Here is a 22,639-nt window from a genome sequence, read left to right as displayed (position 1 = left end):
AAAGCCTATGAATATATAAACTTGGAGATGGCTGTGACTGCAATTAGTTGATGATCTGAGTACAGGGATCTGGGCCAAACTATGAGATTTGTCCACTATGATAGTGCTCACCCTGTAGCCAGGGAGTCAGGACTTCATCGAAAAATACTTATGTGGAGCTAGGTGGCAACCACGTATTTGCCATCCTAATCCACAATTGCTCAATTGTGCATCTCAAGTTCTGGGTCTGGTAAGCATTTGGTCAAAAGAGGAATGTTTCTTTACAGTTTCAGTCTGACCAGGTAACCAGAACCTTGAAGAGTGTACTAGATGGCGCAGTGGTTGAGTGCTGGGCTGCAAAGCTGCCGGCAATCTCTGCAGCGCCGGATACATCCCTGGCCTCCAGCGAGGGTCTCACATGGAGCGACAGACCTCTCCTGCCGCGCCCGCTGCTCCCCTCAGCAGTGTATTTCGTCACTCTGCCTGTTCTGCTCCCTGCTCTGTCTCTGGTGAATTCTCTCACCCTCCTGCACTTCTGACTGTACCCAGTGCTTGTATAAATAAATAAATCTTTAAAAAAAAAAAAGAGTGTACTAGATGGCAAAACCTGAAGCCTCTACTGTTGATTAAGAACAATGGCCACACAGCCTGGGCTCTGTTGGATTGAGTAAAATGTGGGAAAATATGCTTTCCTGCTCTTTACAAAGTTTGTGCTGTTAAAAAAAAAAACAACAATAAATAAGATGGAATTAAATGTGCTTAAAAGATACAAATCTGGTCAATATAGACAAGACAGTAATCAATTGCTTTCAACCACAGATGTATACTGTGCATTTTTATGGACAAGAATAGTTTACATAACTATCAATTTTCTGCAACTGTGAAGGGGCTGTAAAATTGTTCAAAGACAATGAAAGGCCCAAATCCCATAGGGTCAGATAACCTGGAAGGGAATATCCTAGATAATGCGTAGATTTTCCTTGAAGACATCCAGTAATTATCTTGGGCTATTTGCAAGTCTTTCCTATTTTTTTTCTGGTAAATTAAATATTTAAAGGTTACTCTTTCCATAGTTCTGCCACTTTGATTTGCCTGACCATTTCCTTAAGTTCATCTTGTTTGAGCAACACTTGATGAATTTTCCTTTTTGCTTGATTCGATAGAAACATAAAAAGAACATGAAGATATATCATATTGAAAATTTAGGTTAAAAGAGTATAGAAACTGGGCCTCCCAGTGGTGGCGCAGTGGTTGAGCACAGGGCTGCGAAGCTGTCCGCAGCCTCTGCAGCGCCAGTTCGATCCCCGGCTGCCGGTGAGGGTCCCCACATGGTGCGCAGACCTCTCCTGCCATGCCCGCTGCTCCTCTCAGCAGTGTATTTCGTCAATCTGCCTGTTCTGTTCCCTGCTCTGGCTCCGGTGAATTCGCTCACCCTCCCACGCTTCTGACTGTACCCAGTGCTTATAAAAATAAATAAATAAATAAATAAATCTTAAAAAAAAAAAAGAGTATAGAAACTGTCAGAGTGGGCTAGATAGTTAAAATAAAAGGCAAAAGAAAAGGAAAAAGATGAAAGGATTAAATTATTTATATCATAATAACTTAGATGTGATTACAGAATTAAATCTCTGCTTGCCTTATTACCTTGGTTCTGACCCATTAGTTTTAAGAGACATCTCAATTTAATAACACCATTTTTAGAGAAAAATCATTTCAAAAGGAAGAAAATGGGGCCTCCCTGGTGACACTAAGGGTTATGCACAGCACTGTGACCCTATCTGCAGCCTCTGCAGCATGAGTTCCATCCCCTGCCGGCCAGGTAGCTACCCACATGAAACAGCAGACCTCTCCTGTCTCGCCTGCTGCTCCCCTTAGCAGTGTATTTCAGTAGATCTGCCGTGCTGCTCCCCACTCTGTCTCTGGTGAATCCTCTCACTGCCCCCTTGCACCTCTAGCCTCTACCCCAGTTCTTGTATGCATAAATAAATTTTTAAAAAGGAAGAAAATGAACACTTCAAGAAATAGCAGAATGGTATATATTTATCCATATCTTTTTTTTTTTTTAAGATTTTATTTAGGGCCTCCCCTGGTGGCAGCTTCTGCAGCGCCAGTTCGATCCCTGGCCACTGGCGAGGGTCCCACATGGCACGACAGTCCTCTCCTGCTGCGCCCGCTGCTCCCCTCAACAGTGTATTTCGTCACTCTGCCTGTTCTGTTCTCCGCTCTGGCTCTGGTGAATTCTCTCACCCTTCCGTGCTTCTGATTGTACCCAGTGCTTGGATAAATAAATAAATCTTTTAAAAAAAAGATTTTATTTATTTATACAACAGCTGGGGTTGGGTTTATTTATTTATACAACAGCTGGCCAGAGATGTGTGGAGGCTGAGAGGATTCACCAGAGACAGAGTGGGGAGCAGAACAGGCAGACTAACTGAAATACACTACTGAGGGGAGCAGCGGGAGAGACAGGAGAGGTCTGCTGCTCCATGTAGGAATCTCCCTGGAGGGCTGGGAATCGAACCCTCGCTGCAGATGCTGGGGCCAGCTTCACAGAGCTGTGTTCAACCCTCTGCACCACCGGGGAGGCCTTATTTATCCATATCTTAGCATATTATTCCTTTAATAATCTAAGTCTAAACCTTCTTCAAATTCTTCTGAACCAATTTTCACCGTCATTTTTCATGCAAATGACGCAATACTTTTCATGTTGAATTTCAGATTAAAACCCTTTTAGTACCTTGTGAATGAAAATGTAATCCAAAGGCATTTCAAGGTACACTGGTGTTTTCTCTACATTTATTTCCCATTTGATTATTTGACTAGTCTAATCCTCCATTTGACCCTTATCCTCCATGCATCTATATATTTAAATTAGAAAGTTAGGAAGCTTTTGACAGCTTAGCACCTGAACAATAGTTGTTTACAAAGCATGCATGGGTCATGTCTCTTTCCTAGCTTTGAACACACTATGATTTATTCTTAGAGATTTGGAAAATTCTTCTGCTTGACATCCAAACATGTTCTTGTACAGATCCCAAGAACAAAAGATTTATCTGCTTACATAAATTAACTACTTACATAAATAAACTACTTGTTCTCTGTAATTGGGTCCTTTGTAAAGCATTTGGTTGCTGTTTCACAAGAAAGTCAGTTCATTTCTCCTGTGATGAATATTTGTATCACTTACAAAACTTTACATCCTGTGATCTGGTCTTTTACGCATACCTATATAGTACAGTTCTGCTGAAGACAATTCTGACTCTACGTTTAAGCAAAAACCCAGCTGTGGAGGCAGCAGTAATGGAAATAAATCAACTAAGAGGACAGGGTTCTTCCAGACTGTGGTCCCTGCACAGGAAATGACAACTGTGCCACAATTTGCATCTCTGAGGACTAGTAGACTTCTTTGGACATTAATTATAAGCTCTATCTTGATTTCAGAATAGTTCAAAAAGTGGCAGGAACACCACACATGTTATAATTGAGGGAATTTGTTAAATTGCAGATTGCTAAAATATAGATTGTTTCTTAAGGTAATGACTCTTTTTTCATGTGTGACAAATTCTTTGACAAATTTTACAGCTTCATTGACACTGTTCTAGGTTAATCCTTTCTCTTAATAAATCAGGAAACAAAGACTTGAAGACTTCAACTTGTTCCAGATTTCACCGATGAACTATTACTAACTAAATTTAAAACAATGATTTCCAAGCACCTGATGCCTGCCGATGACATAAAAAGCAGTGAAACTTCACATATTCAAACACATCCAGTTTAAGAACTGTCTGATTTTCATGTTCTTTGTGTTCACCGAATATATCCTTGTCTGTGGTTTATGTCTTATTCTTCTCTGTGACTGATACATTTATTCTTTTATGTGATTGTAAGAGGCATTAATTGTTTCATGTTTTGGTCCCCATTCCAATGTATTTATGTGGCAATAATTATTTAGTAACCATATTGAGGTTCCTTGAATTAAAAAATTTACTAGTCCTTTAAATGGTAAAGTCTGAAAATTAATAGTTTAGAGGTCTTCTAAGACTGTGATCTTTCAATGAGACATTTCTGCTTAGTTATTTCCTATGACTATTTTTTTTGACCTTGGGAACTTCTTCAGTTATTTGTCTTACCTACTTTAAAGATCACTTCCTCTTTTCTTCCCAACTCACAAATGAATTGTGAACAAACCATTTTAGAAATTTCATTTTTTAAAAAATCTGAAATAATTATTTAAAAGAAGCAACAAGAAACAAATTAGTAGTCTCTTGATAAGTAAAATTAATTAAAAGGAAAGCTTTTTTAAAAACTATCATTTTCATGCTAACTTTTAGTTTTGTAATTCTTTATTACTCAATTATAAAAAGATTGGGCTCCCTCATCTGCTTCAATGAAGTGTTTTCTAAAGCAGTATATATACATACATATGCCACAATCTATACCTAACAAGAAGGAGAAAGGCAAAAATGAATAGGATCAGTAGTTTGTCCTTGGCTCATCTACTTTTGCTTTTCTCAGTACAATGGTCCTATTACCATAGTGGCACTGAGGATGTTTACTGATTTTATGTAAAGTCTCTCTTTTTCAATAGCTTTAAAATAATGACTCTACAAAGCTATGCTCCATGTTAGAGTAACTCATTTTGGGATGTGCTAATTGTTATAATTAATAGGGGGGAACCTGCCATTTTGCAGACTAATGTTAATACAGTAACATTTGGGTACCACCTTTTGTGATTTTTCAAGGTGGTGTACTTGTTTGTTAATGCAGCCCATGTCCAGCCATTTCATTATGCCAGCATTGGTGACAGAGCTTTCCAATCTGTCAGATTGGAAAGATGGCCTCAGACTCAATAAGGAAACACTTTATCAAAGGGAGTAAAAAATGGAAATGAGCTACTACCTATGGGTTTAGATTAAATTAGCCTGGAGAATTTAGAAGCAGTTACTCTTTCAGTTCCTTATAATGCAGTGCTATGGACCTTTACATCTTACACGCTATATTAATTCAGCAAATATGTATTTGGCACCTACTATGTGTAATGCGTTAGATGCTTATTCTAATTATCCTAAGATAAATGCATTTCCATTTTTGTCTTCAAGAAGCCCAGAAAAAGAAATTAGGCAGCTATGGAGTTATCTGTAAAAGAAAACAACAGGACATGCTAGTAAAGAGATAGAAATAAAATATACCAAGATTCCAGGAAATCCTTCCAGTTTTAACTGGAAACAGGAGAGGCTTCATGAAAGAAGTAGAGCAGAAAATTGAGAAACAGTAAAGATTCGAACATACAGACCAGGGTAAGTAGTTTCAGAAAGGAAACTGCATAAGTCAGGAACAGGGATGAGACATTCCAAGATATGTACTGAAAAAGAAATTCTAGCTAGAATTTTATGAAAATTAGAAAGTTGTGGTGGGGGCCTCCCTGGTGGCGCAAAGGATTGAGATGCAGCACTGTGAAGTGCTCTACAGCCACTGCAGCATGAGTTCGATACCCAGCCAGGGAGGTGACCCACATTGCGCAGCAGACCTCTCTCCTGAATTGCCCGCTACTCCGCTACTCAGCAGTGTATTTCAGTACATCTGCCTGTTCTGGTCCCCACTCTGTCTCTGGTGAATCCTCTCACCACTCCCCCATCTCTGTCCTGCACCCCAGCTCATGTATGCATAAATAAATAAATAAATCTTTTTAAAAAAAGAAAAGAAAGTTGTGGTGGATCACAGTACAATGGGTTAGTCTACAGGCATGAGAGAATTCTTAAAAGTTTATAAATATTAGGATACCTGGTCCTAACTATACATCCAAACAATTTATCTGGAGACTAGGTCTGTGTTGGGTTGAAGAAGGCAGCAGCTGAAGTTCAAAGAATGACTGGGGATTATTGCTATAGTCCCTGAGAATGCATTAAGAGGAGGAACTGTCACTGTGGCCTTGGGGATGGTCATGGCATGATGGAGAGGAAAGGTGTCAGGGATGACTATGGAATAAGTGTTAACAGTTCATTGAACATAAGGGAACAAGATGGAAAGGAGTCGAAGACTTTGATTTTAAGGGAGGAAAAAAAGGAGTGGGTTTGTTTGATCGATAAGGAATCCTGTTTGAACCACCTTGAATTTGAAGTGCTGGCTCTGGATCAAGAATTGAAGACTAGACAGCCTGTGAACAATTTTCAAGGCATAGCAGAAATTAAGATGAAAATAAAGCTAGAATTTTACTTACTTGGAAATAATATAAATAGGAATAATAGTTGAAATATCTTTGTTTTGAGAGGAGTTCACCAGCAGAAGTAGAACATTTCAAAGAAGAGAGGAGTGCCATAGAGAATACCTGTTCTTAGACGTAAAAGGAGGAAAGAAAATCTTGTCTTTGTCCCAAAAGAGACTCTGAAAGAGTGTCAGAGGCAGTAACGAAGGGAGCCAGGGGCAGGGGTTGTTGGATAGAATCAGAAAGTTTGGTTCAGGCAGCAGGAGGTCATTTTATATGCTGGAAATTGTGCCTTTAAAAGGAGGAAAGATCACTCAGCCATGTATGTTCTAAAGGTATGTTCTAAAGCAAAGTTTTTTTTTTTTTTAAATTATTCAATAAGAAGTTTCCTGTTACCTTACACTTCTGAAACAGGATCCCTGGCTCTGGCAGCACTGGCCTGGGCTGCACTGCAGCAGTGCCCAGGCCAGCCCCAGGGGTCTAAAAGGAGAGGCAACCCCCAAACTCTATGGCTTCTGGTTTGGGGGTGATGGGAGAAGCAGCTTCAATGCTGTGGCTTCCTGAAGCCACAGGAAGATAGGTACCAAGACATGCTGGGCCAACATAGCAGGCTCTCAGTAACAGCCCACCCATTGGGCTATGGGACCCATTGTTTTTGCAGAGTCCATGAATTGTTACACCTGACCCTACTAAGGGGTGCCAGGTGCAGCAAACCTATGGCCCCACTGAGACAAGCTCTGGCCATGGCTCCCCAGAGACCACTGGCCCACAGCCTTACCCTGATATCAGTTCAGGTCAGTTCTGGTTAGGTACTGGGGTTTTTCCTTTTGCATCTGGCACTAGAATTATGAATGGACCAATCAGGTTCAAGATGAATGGGCCAATTGGGTTTGAGCTCTTCAGCTCCATTCAAGGACTTGCATGCATTATGCAAACTGAAAATGGAGCAAGTTAATTGGTGCTTGACTGTCATCAATCAAACAGTATTGAAAAATAGCTTGTAGGGTAGAGAACCTGAAGTTGATATAAGGCAGAGCAGAAGCCAGCTTGAGGGTATTCAGAGATGACTTCCACAGACACTTAACAGATTTTAATAGACTTTGCAGACCTTTATAGACTTTGCAGACCTTTTTAGACTTCTACAGATTTTCAGACCTACCTAGACTTTTGGAGCCCCACTCACTGCACGTGCCTCTGACCCTGCTTCTGATACCACCACTAGCACTATTGGCATGGTCCCAGTGTCTCAAAGAGCTATTATGCCAGTAGTTCACAAGGACATGTAACACTGTTGTTTCTGAAACCGTCTCCTGGCAACCATTGGTGACTGGCACTGCTGACCAGTGCTGACAAGCCCTGTTGACTTGTATCAAGCACTGCTGACCCATGTCAGGCCACCTCTGGGAACTGTCCTCTGGTGCTGTTACATCTGGCACTGCCTCCTCGTATTGCCTCCACTGATGTCCAGCCCTGCATCTGGGGCTGTCCAACCCAACCTTAAGATTCTTGCTGTGGGCTGATACAGTGTTATCTCATCAGCCCCACTGGTGATCACCCCCAGCTGCCACTGTGAGTTGAATCCTAGTCTGTCACTTACTAGTATGCCACCTGCTCCAGACTCCTGTTGAAAGGACAGTACTATCTTGCATGAGCAGCCAGCACTATCTGGGGTAAGACAGTTGGCCACTTATGGCTTTAGAAACTCTTTCCTCCATCTCCTTTTTGTTAATAAACCACATTGTTGCACCTTGAGCCTGAGTGTTGTCTTGAAATTGAGTGCATGGGTAAGAACCCACAGAAAATGACCTGGCCCCGCCCACCTTGGCACATTATTTTCCTACCATTTATAGGCCATACTGCTTCTCATTCCCTATCAGAAAATGTAAATCAGTGGTCTGCTGCTCACTGCCCTGCAAGGACTTTTTCTCGTAAACATATGGGTGCTACTTCTGGGAGACCTCTGGAAATCAGGAGATACATTAGTGGTTTGATATCTCCCCAGTAAGAGAATGTCACTGAGCTACAGGCTCATGAATCACTGTTTCCTTCTGCATCTAGACAATTTGCTGTAGATCATGGTCCTAACATGAAACCAGTGAATGTTTTGACCATCACATGTAATTTTCAGTTATCCATGTGTGTGCATTTTTCTGAAGAGATGATTTATCCTTCAGCTGGTTCTTAAAAGAATATCTTAAAAAGATAAGAACTACTGTAATTGATCATATACTCTCACACAATGATGTTAGCTCCTTAAGGGTAAAAGCCTGTGCTTATGAAGTTTAGTGTCTTCATGGTGGCCCTATAGTCTTGGCTGAATGAATAGTTAATTACGCTACATTAAATGGGCCATAGAAAAAAATAAAGCACTCATTTTGACTCTATAGCCTCTTGCTTGACTTAGCAAATCTGTAAACCTAAGAAATACTTTTTTATGATAATCTCTTTTATAAGTAATAACATAGCTTTAAATGAGTGCTTCATACACTCTATCTCATTTATTTATTAGTGGTGTGGAGCATGATTTAATATCTTTAATTCATGAGGAAGTCTGAGAGAATGCAGGTAACTAGCCAAGTCATACCTTATATGTTAGCTATAAATATTATCTCATGATACTTTCATTTGTAATTAAAATGTCGATGAAATAATAGGCTTGACCTAATTTCCTGCAGTGCTTATTAGTTGACAATAGGTTGGTTTTTATTTTATGTAAATGAAATCATTTATTAGTCTGGAACTTGATAAACATGTTAAATGCAATGGTTTTCTTATAGTTGTTATTGAATGGCAGATACTTCCATTGTATACTGACCTTAATTTCTTGGTCTTCTACCAGATAACATTAAATAAAAATAATAAGGTGGTGTTTGTTTTTTCCAGGGTAGAAGATAAGATGTAATGTCCAAGAGCAGTGTAGCGTCCTGATTAAAAAACAGGAGCTTTTAGGATTAACTTGAATTTTAAAGTTCTACTAAATGGTATCACATCCTAAGTATCAAATACCATATATGTCTTAATTTCTTTTAACTCCTGCTAAATTTAGCTAAAGGTACCTGCTATATTTTCACCTGAATCTAGTAAATTCTCCATCTATTCTACTTCCACCTTTTCTTGGGTTCTTCTGAGCAGAAAGGAAGGGATAATCCCACAGTAGCCTCCTATCAGTGTGTAAGTTGGTCGATGAGCAGGACAGCTGCGCTCCCAGCACCTGGCTCCTGTTCCATGCTGTGTGCATGACAGCTGCTGTTCTAGAGCAGTGCAAGGGATCTCCCAAGAGCTGCCATCCTTTGCCTCCTCACGGTGCTGGTGGTGAGAATGCCTTAACGTCCCAAACAAGTGAGAATAATTTAAACCTTAATATAAAAACAGAGGTGCACATAGGCAGTAACAGAGTATAGAAAGTCAAGGAGAGAAGGAATCTTGTCCCCAAGTGGTGGGGATCTGACTTTTGGAACACTGGTGTGGCAAGAGGCTGACATATTATTCATAGCTCTCTGGGTACTGCCAATGCTTTCTCATTCCACCAGAAAAGGGTCAAGAGCCAGGTAAATCTCATATTTAGACATATTCATTTACATAGAATCACCAGTTGCTTGCCGATTTTGATTTTTACTTTGTATTAATTTGTCTTTTTCCTGGTCCTTTATTTAGGTTTTCTAAATTGCTGCTATGAGTGAGACCATCCGGTATTTTTCTTTTTCTTTCTGACTTATTTTGCTGAGCATGATCCCTTCCAGCTCCATCCATGTTGCTGCAAACTGCATGTGTTTATCTTTTTTCATTGCTGAGTAGTATTCCATTGTGTATATGTACCACATCTTCTTGATTCAGTCATCTATTTTTGGGCATTTGGAAAGTAAAAATCAAAATCAATAAGCAACTATAAACCAGAGACACACTACGGGGGGTGTGGGGGGAGGGGAGAGGAAGGACTAGAGTCAAAATAAGGGGGGGGGTGCAATTATATGGGGAATATAACCAAAATGAAAATGCATACATTGTGCAAAAATGAAAAATGATGTAAGAATTATATAAAATAAAATATTTTTATAAAAAGATGTTTAAAAAAATGAATAGAATCACCAATTTGTTGCTAGAAGCTGAAATGGTAACAACCTTGAGTATAAAAGGAACTGTAGGAGGCTCCTTCCTGTCCAGTGATTATCAGTGGGAGCAGTAATTCATAGGGAAGACCATGTAAATAAAAACCACATGAGGATTTGCTGAATTTGTTTCTCCTGGTTACCACTACTTCCTGTGTCTTCCACATCTTGACTGAATAAACTGGCTTGATACAGGTGTGTGTTTCATCTCTTCCCATAGTTGGTAACCCAACTGCATGGTGCATAAACTTTAGAAATTTGGTGAGCGGGTAAAGCAAATGTCTCTCTTTGATAGTGCATCTTAAATCTTTAAGTATGTTTTGTTTACATTATAGGTTGTACTGGACTTAAATAATTTTTTAGTTGGAGTAAACTTTTAAAATCATGACCAAATATGATTGTGAAAAATCATGTTTATGAAAAATTAACAAACTAGTCTCACTAAACATGACCTGTAATTATTTATACATGTACCTGCATATTCTTTTTTAAAAATATTTATTTTTATTTATTTATGAATACAGGAACTGGGGTATAGGCCAGAGGTGCAGGACTGGTGGGGGGGGAAGGTGAGAGGATTTACCAGAGACAGAGTGGGGAGCAGAACAGGCAGATTGACTGAAATACACTGCTGAGCGGGAGCAGTGGGCGAGACAGGAAAGGTCTGCTGTGCCATGGTGGGTTAGGTCCCTGGCTGGGAATGGAGCTCATGTTGCAGTGACTATTGATAGCCTGGTAGTGCTGAGACTTAACCCTTTGTGCCACCAAGGTGGCCCTGTATCTACATATTCTTAACCCTATGAAGATGGGAACTAGAACTGGCTTGTTCTTGGGAGTAGGCTCAGAACTTAGCAATGTTATGTGTTCATTTGACTATTGCTATTAAAAAATAAGATCTTCTGGGCCGCCCCGATGGCGCAGCAGTTGAGCACTGGGTTGCAAAGCTGCCCGCAGCCTCTGCAGTGCCAGTTCGATCCCCAGCTGCTCCCCGGCCACTGGAGGAGGGTCCCACATGGTGCGCAGATCTCTCCTGCCGCCTGCTGCTCCCCTCAGCAGTGTACTTCAGTTCTTCTGCCTGCTCTGCTCCCAGCTCTGGCTCTGGTGAATTCTCTCACCCTCCCGCGCTTCTGACTGTACCCAGTGCTTGTATTAAAAAAAAAAAAAATAAGATCTTCCAACATATCCTTTAATGAGGCATTTTGTTAGAGATGTTAAAAACTTTGTGTTTACAACATTTGGTCTGCTTTAGAACTTTGCTAAGAAATAATTCTTATTTTTTATTTTTTTTTAATAGAGGCATGTTTTTATTTATTTATTTATTTGTTTGTTTGTTTGTTTTTTGTTTATACATGCACTGGGTACAGTCAGAAGCGCGGGAGGGTGAGAGAATTCACCAGAGCCAGAGCGGGGAGCAGAGCAGGCAGAAGGACCGAAGTACACTGCTGAGGGGAGCAGCGGGCGGCAGGAGAGGTCTGCGCGCCATGTGGGACCCTCCTCTGGTGGCCGGGGAGCAGCCGGGGATCGAACAGGCGCCGCAGAGGCCGCGGGCAGCTTCGCAACCCAGCGCTCAACCGCTGCGCCACCGGGGAGGCCCAATTCTTATTTTTTAAACTTATGCCTCATCTTTCTGAAATCAATAATTAATATGTATATCATTTTCTTCCAGGCTTGAAACTATTACAACATGGTTTTCCTTGGACTCTTCTCCTTGCTGGTTTCACAAAGTCTGGCTTTAGGAGCCACTTTCCCTGATGACACCATTGCTGAGCTGTCAGTGAATATATATAACCATATTCGAGCCACTGGAGAAGACGAAAATATTCTTTTCTCTCCATTGAGCATCACCCTTGCAATGGGAATGATGGAACTTGGGACCCAAGGGTCAACACTGAAAGAAATCCGCCACACAATGGGATATGACAGTCTGAAAAATGGTATGTGTGCTTAAGTTGGATTCCTCAAGGTGGTTTGACTTTAATTTTCAAGCCAGTTACATTGTTGTGTAATGCGACAGTCAGAAGTGTTTACACAGGGTAAGAAGGTGATTTCACTTAAATGGCATGGAAAAAAAATGAGGAAACACAAGAAAGGTGTTAATTCCTGACTTTACCACTGTCTAAATAAATCTCAGGAAATGGCATTATTATTGTTATTTAAATAACCCTAACCTCGATGAACATAAGCAAACACAATTCTTGCTCTGCAGTTCCAGTCTGGAGAGGCATTTCTTGATCAATCATCAGATAAATAAATACAAAATTACAATTATAATTGCTATAAAGAAAAGTCTAAGACTATGAGAAATTTTTGCTTAATTCAGTTGTATCTTCGTTGTTTAAATAACACCCATGGGATTTTTTTAAGTGTTGTAATGTTATGAAAATTGTATAAGAGACATTTTTAGTCAAAAATTATTTCATAATCACTGTGATAAAAGATTTCTATTCTAATATTTCCTATATATGTGAATAAACTCATTAAAATCTTAAACTAAAGCAATTTTAATTGATTTTCTAATTATAAGTTAAAAAATTCTAGTGAATATAATATTTAAAGGATATGGTTATTTTTTTTCCCTTACAATATTTACTTTCTTTTCTCAGGTGTAGTCCCCATAGAATTTCCACCAGCAATTCACCCATGCACCATCACCACAGCCCCTTGTGCTCCTCCTTCCCTCATTTTGATCCCCTCTTCCTCTTCCTCCCCTGCAGAATGTCTCTGATTTACAGTTGTCTTTATATTTTTGGTTTTTTTTTTTTTTTGGTTGTTATTATTATTATTTTTTCTTTGATCCCCTATAAACCCCCGATAAGTGAAACCATCTGGTATTTTTCTTTTTTCAAAGGTTAATTATTTTTAAACTAGATAATTGGATTTAGTTCTTACTCCTGATAATTTTAAAATAAGATTAACTTAATGATAAGAACCTAAGTACTTTGAAGGCAAGACACTAATAATGCTCTGCTTTATGGATTCTACCAACAACTAAGTTGAAATGAAAAATAATACATCGGTAATACTAAATGCAAAAAAGTTAACTAGAATTTTGCTAGAAATAGCAAAATAGTAGAACCTCTTTAACATGTCAGTGTTAAATAAGCCAATGTTCTTTCCTATTGCCTATGTTGTATTAATCTGCCTTGTGATATTTTAGTGCTTTCTCCACTCTCCTTCACATTTCACTGTTTGCTCCAAAGTAAACTTTTCCTTTGTGTTTTGCAGGTGAAGAATTTTCTTTCCTGAAGGATCTTTCTAACTTGGTAACTGCAGAAGAGAGTCAGTATGTGATGAAACTTGCCAATTCCCTCTTTGTGCAAAATGGAATTCATGTCAAAGATGAGTTTTTGCACATGATGAAGAAATACTTTAATACAGAAGTAAATCACGTGGACTTCAGTCAAAATATAGCTGTGGCCAGCTATATCAATAAGTGGGTGGAGAATAACACAAATAGTATGTAATTTATTTTCTTTCTTTCTCTATTAGCTTAGTTTTAACTTTCTTTTAATTCTGAAATTACATTTTCCCCTCATTCCTTTTGCATTTTGAATGTTAGCTACCATTAAGTTGAATAGCTAGTAATTATTACATATAGATTGCAGTCTATTTTCAAAGCATTGTTTATAAATAATTATTTGAAAAAGGAGTTAAATCTTTTGGCAAGTATAGGATTTTAGTTTTGATAAATTAATTAGAAATATGTGCTCTCCAGTTAATGGGTTTTCTCTGTATGGTATGAAATTTTGCTTGAACTGACTATTTAATAACTTATGTAGTAGTTAAAATACAAATAGATGACTCGCGCAATACGTTTAAAAATAGGAAAAAGTTAGAAATCAGAGTTTGGAGATGTTTATTGGCTTTTAAACCGCAGAACTGATTAATAATCAAAAAATTTGAATAGGATTCTTTTCAAAGAAAATATCACATTTTAAACAAACAAAATATCACATCCAAATAAGTGGAACAGAATTGGAAATATATATATTTAATTAAAAATTATTTTAATCACATTTCAAAGCATAAAGTTTTCAAATATTTCATATTTTGTATTTTATTTCCAAATTTACTATCAAAATGATTAAAATTAGAATTTAAAGAAAGAACAAATTAAAAGTAGAAAACTGAAGCTGTTCATTAAATTAAGTTATACTGTCAAAACCCCCCAAATAATGTTAAAATAGTACATTTTATGTTGGTCTGCAACAACAAAAAGCTTGATTTTATAACCTATATCCCAATTGCTAAGGCACCATTAAGCCCTAAGGAAGTACTATGATTAATAAAATGAGAGAATACAGAGCAAATTTGGTTCATCTTTTTCAACTAAGAGGTAGAAAGGTAAGGTTAAAGAAATGTGTTTATTTTTCTAACATCCAAAGAAAAAGTCAAGAATAATAACTCACCTTGAACAGGTTGAATTATTAAAAGCATTTTGTTGCCAAACTTTAAAAAACACTTTAGCAAACAAAGATCCAATGCCATTCAAAATAGATCTAGAAAGGAACATTTCAAATAATAGAAAATAAGGCATCATGAGTTAAATTGGCTGTCCCACTTTTGTTTTCACCAGTTGCTACATTTGTTAGAAGGATAGCCAATATATATTGGGGGAAAGTTTGAATTTGACAACGTTTTAATGATGTATATTGTCCAAGACTAAACTTAGATTCATTGAGAACTTGCCCTGTTGAGTTTCACATCTATCGCTACAACTAGAAAGTGGTGGTTCTGTAATTCTATTCTTTGTGGTTCTGTAATTTATGCAAATATGAAGATGCTACTGGTGTTGCTTTTGGTGGCATGGTGTTTTAGAAGCCCTGACTCTGTAATTCTGCATGTGTTTCTTTTTCCTGTAAGATGCTTTTTTTTATTGTAAATTTGGAAATGGTATACATTTTTCTGGCTTACATTGTCAGTTTTATAAGCTTTTGGTCCCCTCTCACCTCCCAATTAAATATTAATTTTCATCTGTACATTTTTTTCCTGAATAGATTTGTTGAAAGATTTGGTATCTCCAAGAGATTTTGATGCTGTCACTCATCTGGCCCTTATCAATGCTATCTATTTCAAGGGGAACTGGAAGTCACAATTTAGACCCGAAAATACTAGAACCTTTTCTTTCACTAAAGATGATGAAAGTGAAGTCCAAATTCCAATGATGTATCAACAAGGAGAATTTTATTATGGTAAGACATTTTGACTTTTTGCCCTCTCTTTTTATTTCTCATCACATTTTTTTATATAATTGTTTTTTAAAGATTTATTTATTATACAAGAACTGGGGTACAGGCCAGAGGTTTGGGAAGATGAGAGAATTCACCAGAGACAGAGTAGGGGGCAGAACAGGCAGACGACCGAAAACACTGCTGAGGAGAGCAGCGGACGAGAGAGGAGAGGTCTGCCACGCCATGTGGATATGGCCCTGGCCGGCAATTGAACCCACACTGCAGAGGCTGTGAACAGCTTCACAGTGCTGTGTTCAACCCACTGTGCCACCGGGGAGGCCCTTTCATCACATTTCTTTTTTTTTTTTTTTAAGATTTATTTATTTATTTATATAAGCACTGGGTACAGTCAGAAGCACGGGAGGGTGAGAGGATTCAGTAGAGACAGAGCAGGGAACAGAACAGGCAGACTGACGAAATACACTGCTGAGGGGAGCAGCGGGCAGCAGGAGAGGTCTGCGTGCCATGTGGGACTCTTGCCAGCAGCCGGGGATTGAACCAATGCTGCAGAGGCTGCGGCCAGCTTCACAGCCCAATGCTCAACCGCTGAGCCACCAGGGGAGGCTCCTCTCATCACATTTCTAATAACAACAAAATAAATAATTTCTCAAATTGCTTGTCAATCAAGTTCTGGGACTTTAAATCAACTTGCTAGGCTCCACTTTAAATTAAAATATTCAATTTAAGAACTAAATACTGAGTGACTATTATATGAACTGAAAGTTTTTCAATATGTTTCTTTAATTTACAAACTTAACCCCACCTGTAGAGTAATAAAAGAAAGTAAAAGTGCCTGACCTTGGGCAAGACTATTTTGAGTTTCCAAAGAGCCATTGGTGTGGGTGTGTTTTTTTGTAAACCACATATTACACCTAACTCTTGATTTAGACACCTCACCACTTTGTGAATTAAAAGCATTCCTTTAACATTTCACGTTTAGGCTTGTGCATGTATAGGCCAGACATGATTATTCATTTAATGAGAGCCTATAATTTGTGATATAACTCAGTATCATTGGCATTATTTTCAAAGGTGTTTCATTAAACTTTTCAGAAGTTCAGAGTGCTAATACACTACAATGAACTATAATAATTGAAGTTATAAGCAGAAAAGTAAATTTAGGCTAAGTATATGTTAGAACTAATAGTTTGTTCTATTTAAAAAATATTGTAAAAGTAAGATTACAATTACAGTTAAACTAGTTAACAGTCAAAATAAAACAGGATAATATCCCTTTACATGAGAACCAGAATGTTTAACATGATATCTAAGTGGCCTAGATAAGTTACAGAAAAGTTTTGGTAACAAAAGCACAATAATTTTTTTCAAAAGTGAACATTTTGAAGAAATGGCAGTTTAGTTTGTCTTCGAGACATCTTTATTATTTTATGAAAGCTGTATCAATTAGCTAAGTACCAAGTCAGTTACCAAATTTGCCTAGTTACCTAATTTGGAGGTATTTATAGCCACAAATATACTAGATAACATTTGAAGAATGCTTAGATTTCTTTTTTTTAGATGTATTTATTTATTTATGCATACAAGAGCTGGAGTGCAGGCCAGAGGTGTGGGGGTTTCAGGGGGTGATAGGATTCACCAGAGACAGAGCAGTAAGCAGAACAGGCGAATCTATTGAAATACACTGCTGAGGGCAGCAGCAGGCAAGACAGGAGAGGTCTGCTGCACTCTGTGGGTTAGCTCCCTGGCTGGGGATCAAATATGTGCTGCAGTGGCTGCTGATAGCTTCATAGCACTGAGATTTAATCCCTTGCACCACCAGGGAGGCCCTAGATTTCATTCTGTCTGTGTAAACTTAACCTGAAAACTTACAGCTGTGGTAACAATTGAGTACCAAGTATTTTGTGGAAAATTTTTCTTTTCTTAGAAATCATGTGAATGTTGAGAGAAGAGATTTTAATTTCATCTAGGAGTCAGTACTTTATTTTTCTAACCAGAACTTTTCACTGTTTCTAATGATCCTTAAATATATATTCATTTGACATATCTCACTTAAAAATGAAAAGATGTTATGACAAAATGCAAAATAATTCTGGGGATTCTAAAATAAAATAAATTCTGCATGACTGAGGATTCACTTGAATTTCAAGACCTATTTTCAAATAAATGCTTTTTACAGATGCCAACATTTTATATCCTGTACACTGTTTTTGGAAGAAAGTTATAACAATTTTAATTTTTTGTTTAAGCTTTTACATGGATCTTTTATCATCTTTTTTTTTTTTCTTTTTAGGGGAATTCAGTGATGGCTCCAATGAAGCTGGTGGTATCTACCAAGTTTTAGAAATACCATATGAGGGAGATGAGATAAGTATGATGCTCATGTTGTCTAGACAGGAAGTTCCCCTGGCTACTCTGGAGCCACTGGTCAAGGCACAGCTGATTGAAGAATGGGCAAATTCTGTGAAGAAACAAAAAGTGGAAGTGTACCTGCCCAGGTAAGAGGATGCTGACTTCAGCTGACAGCTTAGGAGGAGGAATATCAATGAAGGATGCAGCCCAGAAAAACGCTTACCTCTACTTTTTAATTTTAAGTGTGCTAATCATTTCTTCTTTTCCTCTTCCTCTTCTTCGTTCTCCTTTCTTCCCTTCCTCCCTCCTCTGCTCCTCCACCTCTTCTTTCTTCCTTTTAATTCTTTCATACTCACATGGTCCTACCCAGAGACACATGCTCACTCATTGATTTATTCAGTACTAAGACCTAGTTTCAGATACGAGTGAATATTCTTAGCTCCATTTTATAAGATTTTTAATAGATTATCTCTGAATATCCCTGACAATTTTCTGTAATTCACTAATATTTAAAGTTGATTATAACTCCTACTTAATTGGAAGAAGTGCGAGATATCTCTGTGCTAGGCTTTGAGATGCAACAAAAAATAAACAGGAAGAAGCTTAAAATCCTTGTGGCTGAACGAACAAAATCTGTGCAAGGCCTTGATGTATTGATTACCATCCACATCTTCAATCTTGCCTCTGCTCACTAACCACATCAAATATTTTGTGGCATGTACCACCTATGTGTTTTTATTTATGCCACAGACATCAGGTTCTTTTTCATGCCTCTCCATCTCTGTGTATATTTTTGCTTTGTCCTACAATGCCCACCTCGCATTTCATTGCCACATATTGTTTACTTAGCCTTCAGGGTACAGCTCTGTCCCCAGTTATTCAAGAAAGTCTTCCATGAACTAGCTATCTAAAGGAGCAGGTGAGCCTCACTATTGCCTCGCTAATCACCCCACAATGAAATGACCTTTGGTAAATCTTGTTTTCCTTCTGTAATTTCTTCTAGGTTGTTGTTACTTCTTTCTCCCATAATAGAAATACCATAAGTGTTTGCAAAACCAAATGCACCGAATGTGTTTATTCTCTTCTTGAATACCTTGAAACTCAGTAAGGGAACCAGACCAGTAAATACATATAACATGTTTATAAATATAATATATGTATTTTAGGCTAGGCACAAGACATGTAAATAAACAACAGAAAAAATATACATGTATGTGAAAGTACAGTGCTAACACTTATTCCATAGTAAGACAATTATACAAATATGATTAATGTGAGCCTTGAAAGGTGATAAATATGAGGCTAGTCTTCCCTTGATCTTAGCCAAAATGCCAAGAAGCAATGTATTTGAGACTTAGTTTTAAAACTGAATTAGTGAACTTAGTGAATTCATTCATTTTTTTTTTAAAGATTTATTTTATTTGTACATCCAGAAATGTGGGGGGGGGGAGATGAGAGGATTCACCAGAGACAGATTGGGGAGCAGAACAGGCATATTACTGAAATACACTGCTGAGGAGCACAGTGGGTGAGATAGGAGAGGTCTGCTGTGCTATGTGGGTTATCTCCCTGGCCAGGGATCGAACTCATGCTGCAGTGACTGCAGATAGCTTCATAGTGCTGAAACATCCCCTTGTGCCACCAGGTTGGCCCAAATTCATTCATGTTTTTTTCTAATTTTAGGAATTGTCATTTAAAAGTCACCTATTATATATGCTTGTTTTTACAAAACTTAGTTTATTCATGTTAATGAAGGAAGTCTACTTAGAAATGTACACATTTTTGGTTATAAACATGTATGTTTATCATGCATACATATATGTCTATCTGTCTGTCATCTACCTACCTTTGTTAATATTATATATTCATAGTATTTAACCATATATAATAAAGCCATGCATTTCTTAGTCTACATATAAAAACTAAGGTTATCATAATTTTAGTTTTTACTAAGATATTTATATTGCATAAATTTCAATGATAATATTTTGATGTAGAAAAATTCCACTATAAGTCTATTCTCAAAGAGCCGTAGCCAACGAATATATAGCAGATAATACCACATTTTTATATATAATTGACACATACATACTAATACCCACCTACAATATATCCTAACTCTAAAAGAACAATTTGCTTTTGAACATTAATATTTAAATGTAAATTACTAAATCATATCTAAACCCTCATCTAGTGACCATTCATCATTAATTTTATATTTTCTTTATATTTTATAAGGAATTCATTTTGATAAAATGAGAACTTCAGTACAATGCTAATGCTTCCATTATTAAATTTCATGAATTAAATGTAGTTTCTTCAAATGCTTCAATTCTATGAGGGTGCATTTATTTAGAAGAATTTTAACAAAATTCTAAATGAACGTTTAATAAGAATCACATAATCTATTATAACCACACTCACTAGAAAATCTTGCCTCCAGGGCCTGTCCTCTGAGAACTTAAATGTGGCAGCATAAGAAAATTAAATTTTCATTTTCTGAGAGATACTCTTCAATTATGAAATGCTTTAGCTTACTTGCTCTTATTAATGCTGACTACTAAACTGAGCACTGCCAATTATATATGCATTTCTCTAGAATTTCTAGGGACTTCCTTCTGCATGGTTAATGCATAGAGGGGAAGTAAAATGGCACAATAAATTAAGTTTGTCAATTTTTTTTTAAGATTTATTTATTTATTTATCTATCTATTTATTTATTTATTTATTTATGCACGCACTGGGTACAGTCAGAAAAGCGGTAGGGTGAGAGAATTCACCAGAGCCAGAGCAGGGAACAGAACAGGCAGACTGACGAAAAACACTGCTGAGGGGAGCAGCAGGCTGCAGGAGGGGTCTGCGCGCCATGTGGGACCCTCGCCGGCCCTCAGGGATGGAACCGTTGCTGCAGAGGCTGCAGGCAACTTCGCAGTCCAGCGGTCAACTGCTGCGCCACCGGGGAGGCCCAAGTTTGTCACTTTTTAAGTTAAGTTTGGCTATTTTCAAATTCATATGCCTCAATAGCAATTAATGGGAAACTACCCCCTCCAATTTATAGCATAAAGTCCAATATTTGTTCAAAGAGGGTCATGATTTCTGCAATTGAATTTAAGCAAAAGTAAGAATTTTGTAATAGCTATGTTTTAGGTTTATTGAAGTGTGTCTGTATGGACACTACTCAGTTATGAAAAAAAGGTGGACTCTTGCCATTTGTGACAACATGGCTGTTGGGGATTATGCTGGAGGGGATTATGCTAAGTGAAGTGAATTAGAAGGAGAAGGAAAAATACTAGGTGATTTCACTTGTATGTAAAATATATGGAGGGAAAACAAAGGAACTGATAAAACAAAACAAAAACCCTGGATGTATGACTGCAGAATTGAGAGTAGGGAACAAAGTGGGGAGGGGCCCAAAGGCCTATATAAAGAAGTATGAATATTTTGATGGTGGGTGCTGTGGTAACATCCAGCTGAGGAGAGGTGAACCTACTGCCTAAACCATTGTTAACTCAATAAAGAAAAATAAATAAATAAAGGAAAAATAAATAAATAATTTACACTGGATGTCATTAGGGAAATTTTGTACTTTAAATCCGGTAGTATTTATTGAAGGCTTACTGTGTAAACTAGTCATACAAACTTATTGTTTGTGGTGATAGAAATATATTTTTCCTGCTAGAAAAAGATGCTGTTACCTGGGGTACTGATTCATAGACTTTATACAAACATCTTAAAACTGATATCCTTAAGTGTGTATGGGGAGATGGAAAAAGATGCAATTGCTTTTATATTTTTGTAATTTCACTCCCTGAACAGTAATTCCTATAGGGATCAGATGTTGAATTGAAATTGTATTATCAAAAATACTAAAATCTATTTGAAAAAGGGTGAGATTGCTATACTTATGTGATATCACCAAATTCCACAAGGTCTGTATGCAATCATCTTTTCTAAAATTTAAATGAGATTGTCAGATGTTCTTCCAATATATCAATTGTAGCAAAAATAGTTATGTCAAATAAAAAAAAAAAGTATTTTAAAAGTACTCTAGAATAATGCCTGACACAAAGTAGACATCATGCAATTATTAGCTATAATTGTTTATTTTTCAGTGTACATTTTAAGTCCTGTTACTATTCTTGTGCTAATATATGGGTAACTTTATGTATATTTTTTCCTAAGTAGAATTTTAAAAAATTTGATTCAGATGAATATTACTTCATAATTTACTCTTGCTTTTCAGTTTTCACTGATATAGCTTATCAGGTAGAAGAAGATTTTTCTCAAGTAAAAATCAAGTATCCTGATACTGGAATACAATTGCACCTGGCTGTAGTTTTTTTTCCATAATGACTTTCATAGTTTCACTTTTGTTATTTGTGAGTAGAGTGCTAGAAATTAGAGGATATAAAGCAGTTCTTCATATTGTAACCAGAAACCATCCAGTTTTTTTAAATGATCGCCATCCTGTTATTTGAAATGAAATAATAAATCACTTTAGTTTTGCATTTGTGAAAGAAAACCAATTCATATATCATCTGATTTTTAACATAAGTGCATTTTATTAGGTTTTTCTACAAAGTGATTAATTTCTTAACTGCTTATAAATTTTATGAATCTCCTTATATGTAAATATATTTTGTTCTTTTCTAACAGTATTCCACACATTTGTTTAATGTTTCTGCCCTCTATATATCTCTTCAACTTACTCAGAAAGATTAAAGCAGTCATGTCTTTTGATTTTACAAAAGCAGTGCTGTGGGCTTGATTTTTAAATTCAGTGGGTGAAATATAAATCTGTTCATTGTTTC

At 37.3% G+C, this 22,639-nt stretch overlaps 1 protein-coding gene across 2 annotated transcripts in view; it reads left to right on the top strand.

Annotated features, from left to right (window-relative positions):
• The window catches only part of SERPINI1 (serpin family I member 1), a 96,197-nt gene that overhangs the window by 45,212 nt on the left and 28,346 nt on the right, over positions 1–22,639 (top strand). For both annotated transcript variants that reach the window (XM_037525747.1, XM_037525746.1), the window contains exons 2-5: positions 11,954–12,221; positions 13,513–13,743; positions 15,285–15,479; positions 17,770–17,974. In XM_037525747.1, the coding sequence (XP_037381644.1) occupies positions 11,972–12,221; positions 13,513–13,743; positions 15,285–15,479; positions 17,770–17,974 (881 nt within the window). In that variant the 5' untranslated portion in view covers positions 11,954–11,971. The remainder of the gene's footprint in view (positions 1–11,953; positions 12,222–13,512; positions 13,744–15,284; positions 15,480–17,769; positions 17,975–22,639) is intronic.

This window comes from Talpa occidentalis, unplaced genomic scaffold (assembly GCF_014898055.3).
Source record: "Talpa occidentalis isolate TD23 unplaced genomic scaffold, MPIMG_talOcc4v2.1 talOcc4.4, whole genome shotgun sequence".
NCBI classification, from domain to species: domain Eukaryota; kingdom Metazoa; phylum Chordata; class Mammalia; order Eulipotyphla; family Talpidae; genus Talpa; species Talpa occidentalis.
Note: the sequence above shows the minus strand (reverse complement) of the source record. Positions and strands in the feature narration are given on the sequence as shown.